The 4482-nt window shown below is 42.4% G+C and overlaps 1 protein-coding gene across 1 annotated transcript; it reads left to right on the top strand.

Annotated features, from left to right (window-relative positions):
• Positions 1 to 541: 541 nt before the first annotated feature.
• On the top strand, positions 542 to 4010 carry mrpl19 (mitochondrial ribosomal protein L19). Its single transcript, XM_063495568.1, has 6 exons — positions 542 to 653; positions 863 to 983; positions 1104 to 1222; positions 1322 to 1456; positions 3022 to 3203; positions 3496 to 4010. Exons 1-6 carry the CDS (start codon positions 575 to 577, stop codon positions 3715 to 3717), a joined length of 858 nt encoding a protein of 285 aa, XP_063351638.1. The 5' UTR covers positions 542 to 574; the 3' UTR covers positions 3718 to 4010.
• Positions 4011 to 4482: the final 472 nt, after the last annotated feature.

Raw genomic sequence — 4482 nt, 5'->3', positions numbered from 1 at the left:
AAAACAGAGTAATAACAGACTATAGTGACAGCCTATAGGTTATACCTGTTACAAGAAGCTCCAACATAACGAGAAAGACCATACAAATGCTACATACTTCTGACTTAATTATTTTTTTTCTAACCACTGCTCTTCTATATAAAATAACTGACGTGGGATTTTTATCAGTACGGTGTGCCCTGTGCCATGCTATTTTGGACACATTTTGCTAAAGTTTTACTTAAGCAAGAACTTAAATAGCTAGAAAGCTAACTGTCAGCACGTGAAGCACTTAGCGCCTTAATAATGTCGTCACCATCTCTGAACATATTATTATAATTATAATTATAGTTATAATAATAATAATACTACTAATAAAAAATATTATTATTATTATTATTCTCCTGACATGCCATAATAATAATAATAATAATTATTATTATGGAATGTCAGGACCAACCGATATCAAATGAAAGAACAGTTTCACCATCTTGTGGGCAACTTGCCGCATTACAGCTTGGAGAATTCGCGTTTCAAGTACGTTTGACCCACACGGCTTCCGTACAGTCTCACACGCGACAACAGAAGGTCAATCATGGCAGCCTGCACTAAAAGGCTGGACAGATTTATAATCTCACTGAGGTTACTGCGAAACTTGCAGCTCCAAAATGAGCGTAAGTAAATGGATTAACTTTTTTAAATCTTCTGTATTGTCATATAACTGTGTATTTTCCTGACAGGTCGTTGGACGCGCCGGTGTGTCCACTCTGAGCTAACGGAGCTAATGCTAGAAACAACCTCTCCAAAAAATAACATGCTTAACCCTTAGGTTTACAGCTAACTGATGAGAAACAAGACAGTCTTAGTTTCTTCTCGATTTCAGGGTTTCTGTCTACATCTCCGTGTCTTCGTGCTGCTGGGAATGACAGCGAATCGCCGAAATTCGTCCCTCCATCGAAACCTGTCATCGTAGACAAGACACAGACTGTGGCATCTCTCCGAAAGTATGACGCTCATTTGCAGAGCAGACACCTCAAAATTTCAGTGACATAGTGTGAAGTGTGTATGAGGGAGTAAATATGATTTTTTTTTGTAACTTGTCCCGCCTGCTCATCTTTCCTTAGGTTCTTGAGCCCAGAGTTTATCCCTCCTAGACAGAGAACAGATCCTTTAAAGTTTTCTATTGAGAGGAAAGACATGATTCGCAGAAGAAAAGTGCTCAACATTCCTGAATTTTATGTTGGTAAGAACCTAAACTGTCAGGTGTAGTACCACTGCATGATGAGACATTTGAATATTTTGACCTGAATGTGGAGATTTATAACTGTTTTGTTGGTTTCAGGGAGTATTCTAGCTGTGACTATGGCTGATCCAAATGCCAGTGGGAAAAGCAACCGCTTCGTTGGCATCTGCATCCAGAGAGGAGGAAAAGGGCTGGGGGCCACATTTGTCCTGAGGAACATCATTAATAACCAAGGTGAGGTTTGTTTGTTTTGTAAGAAATGTCTTCTGAATGCAGAGGATCTGTAGTACTGCATGAGGAAATTAGGAGCAGCAGAGAAGTATGTGAGCATGGTCCAGGACATGCACAAGGAGAGGAAGACAGCGGTGTTCTAGGATTATATCACGGATTGTTGAGAGATGAGATTAGGCAGGAACTGTGAACTGTGTTGTTCGCAGACGACATTATGATTTGTAGTGAGAGTAAGGAGCAGGTGGAAGAGAGAGACGTGTTCTCTGGAAAGAAGAGGAATGAAAATCTGTAGAATCAAGACAGAATACACATGTGAATGAGAGGGAGACTGGTGGAAAGGTGAGGTAGAGAGATAGTGAGGATAGATGAGTTTAAATACCTAGGGTCAAACAGCCAAAGCAACAGATGGTGCACAAGAGGGATGAAGAAGAGAGTGCAAGCAGGGTGGATACGAGTTCCTTTCTAGTCTCACTTTTTAGCAGTGAGACTAAAAAGGAAGGTTTACGAGATGGATATTGAGACCTGCTGTGATGTGTGGTTTGAGATACTAATAAAAAGTTAAGAGGATGAGCTGAAGATGTTAAGGGTTTTATTGGGAGTGCCCAGGATGGACAAGATTAGAAGTAAATATATAGGAACTTATTAGGTTTAATGGTTTAGAGACAAAGTTTGAAAGGCAAGGCTGAGATGGTTTGGACATGTACAAAGGAGGTATAGTTAATATACTGGGCAGGCAGGAGGAAAAGAAGAAGACCTCAAAGCGATTCATGGATGTAGTGAAGGAGGACATGCAGAGGGTTGGTGTGACAGAAGCAGATGCTAGAGATAAGGTGAGATTGAGCCAACCCATAAACGAAGCAAACAAAACAAGATGTAGAAGAAGCACAAGAGTCTTATGAATTGGTACACAGATGAAAGAGTTAGGGCAGCACAGTGGCACGGTGGTTAGCACTGTTGCCGCACAGCAAGAAGATCCTGAGTTCAATTCCACCATCAGGCCGGGGTCTTTCTGTGTGGAGTTTGCATGTTCTCCCCGTGTTTGCGTGGGTTCCCTCCGGGTACTCCGGCTTCCTCCCACCGTCCAAAGACATGCAGTTAGTGGGGATAGGTTAATTGGTTAATCCAAATTGCCCATAGGTGTGAATGCGGGAGTGAATGTGAGCGAGAATGGTTGTCTGTCCCTGTGTGTTAGCCCTGTGACAGACTGGCGACCTGTCCAGGGTGTACCCCGCCTCTCGCCCTATGACAGTTGGGATAGGCTCCAGCGCCCCCCGCGACCCTGAAAAGGATAAGCGGAAGCGAATGGATGGATGGATGGATGGATGGATGGATGAAAGAGTTAATGATATTATAATGTGAGTGCCATGAGGGATCAAAGCAGCATGGTAACCACTGGAAGATCAACTTAATACCAAATACCTCCGACCAAAAAAAGTTGAGTAATAAAACGTAAAGTTTGTAGATGCAGAAAGGCTGTCAGATTGAAGTGTTTGGCCAGTAGGAGTCGTGAGCCAGGTGATCAGGGATAACGCATGTTTTAATAATGTACGCCTGTGTTTTTGACCTAGGTGTGGAGATCTGCTATGAGCTGTACAGCCCTCGTATTCAGAACATTGAGGTGCTGAAGCTGGAGAAAAGACTAGACGATAATCTGATGTACCTGAGAGACGCTCTGCCCCAGTACAGCACTGTGGACCCCGAAATGAAGCCAGTGCCTTTTTCACCTACTGGAGAGGTGCCTGTCAACAAGGTGAGAGGACTTAAAGGTGAACTGAAACAGCTGGATCAAGTTGGGCTTCTCCAAAGCAAACTCGTCTAATACACTCAATGTTTTTTAAATATTTTTGATGAACATTCATTTATCATTACTGATATTACTACAGGTCTTATTTGTAGCAATGGTGAAATAAATAGGCCAAATGTGTGGGATTTGCTAAGTGTTGAGCCCAGTCCAGTCTATCTGTTTAACAGACCTAATATGCAAGAATAAAACTGCAGCATGTTGAACCAAAAACAATTACTTGTTTTTATCCGTCCTCCAGATCAAGGTAAGGATGCATCCAAAGCCATGGTCTAAACGCTGGGAACGGCCTAAGTTCAACATCCAGGGCATCCGCTTCGACCTCTCCCTGACCCCAGAACAGATGGAGCATGCCCAGAAGTGGGCACAGCCGTGGCTGGAGTATGACATGCTAAAAGAGTACGACACATCCAAACTGGAGGAGCAAATCATCAAAGAAGTCCAGCAGGAGATGAGCAAGTGAAACAAACAACTTTTTTTCCTTTTTACCATCAGTGCAGACATTTCAAAATTGGAAGATGAGGCGGTCATGGATGTGGAACAAATCAAGTCTTATTCCAAGTGGTTTACAACAGCCACACCTCTTTATCTAACAAGAAGTGAATATGGATATTGATGTTCTATTTGTAAAAGCATTGTCTTCTTCATGTCTGCGTATCAGTCTGCTGAGGAGTTCTTCCAGTGTCACTGATTTTAGCTGTGACATTCACAGTATGCGATGTTAAGTGTCGTCTGCAATAAAGCTAATTAACCCTGCATGTGTTACAACTGAATTTCATTGTCTCGTTATGGTCTGTGTTCTTTGTTTGGAGTTGTGACACCAGGTGGCGGTGTTTCTCTACTCAAGTCGCCTCCCGTTAGCAGTTATATAACTCGCGCACTGTTTTGAGGAGAAACTCCTGCCGCGCTAAATAAACAAATAATGTTTTATTTAAACTAATGATGACAGGATGATTCCAAACAAGCAGGTTAACTGAGATGTTTTTTTGGGTCGATTTTTCCATCCGTTCATGTTCTAAGGGGTTTATGGGCTAAACCTGGCAGCTGTAACCCAGAACCTTGGTATTCAAGGAGCACACACACCAAAGACACCCGGTAGTGTTTTACTGTTGTGGATGGAAAATTGTGGTGTTGAGATGGTATGTTAGAGCGTCAGTTGGGTAGTATAAAAACTCTTGGACTCCTTATGTTATGTCTGCTCACTGTGAGTGTGAGTGTGTGTGTGTGT

The sequence above is a fragment of the Pelmatolapia mariae genome, linkage group LG15, assembly GCF_036321145.2.
Source record: "Pelmatolapia mariae isolate MD_Pm_ZW linkage group LG15, Pm_UMD_F_2, whole genome shotgun sequence".
Classification (NCBI taxonomy): Eukaryota; Metazoa; Chordata; class Actinopteri; order Cichliformes; family Cichlidae; genus Pelmatolapia; species Pelmatolapia mariae.
This window is presented reverse-complemented; position numbering and strand designations above follow the sequence as displayed.

Coding starts and splice junctions, on each gene's coding strand:
- mrpl19 (XM_063495568.1), top strand. CDS start 575: ATGGCAGCCTGCACTAAAAGGCTGGACAGATTTATAATCTCACTGAGG. Junction 1,223..1,321: donor CATTCCTGAATTTTATGTTG/GTAAGAACCTAA, acceptor TGTTGGTTTCAG/GGAGTATTCTAGCTGTGACT. Junction 3,204..3,495: donor GAGAGGTGCCTGTCAACAAG/GTGAGAGGACTT, acceptor TCCGTCCTCCAG/ATCAAGGTAAGGATGCATCC.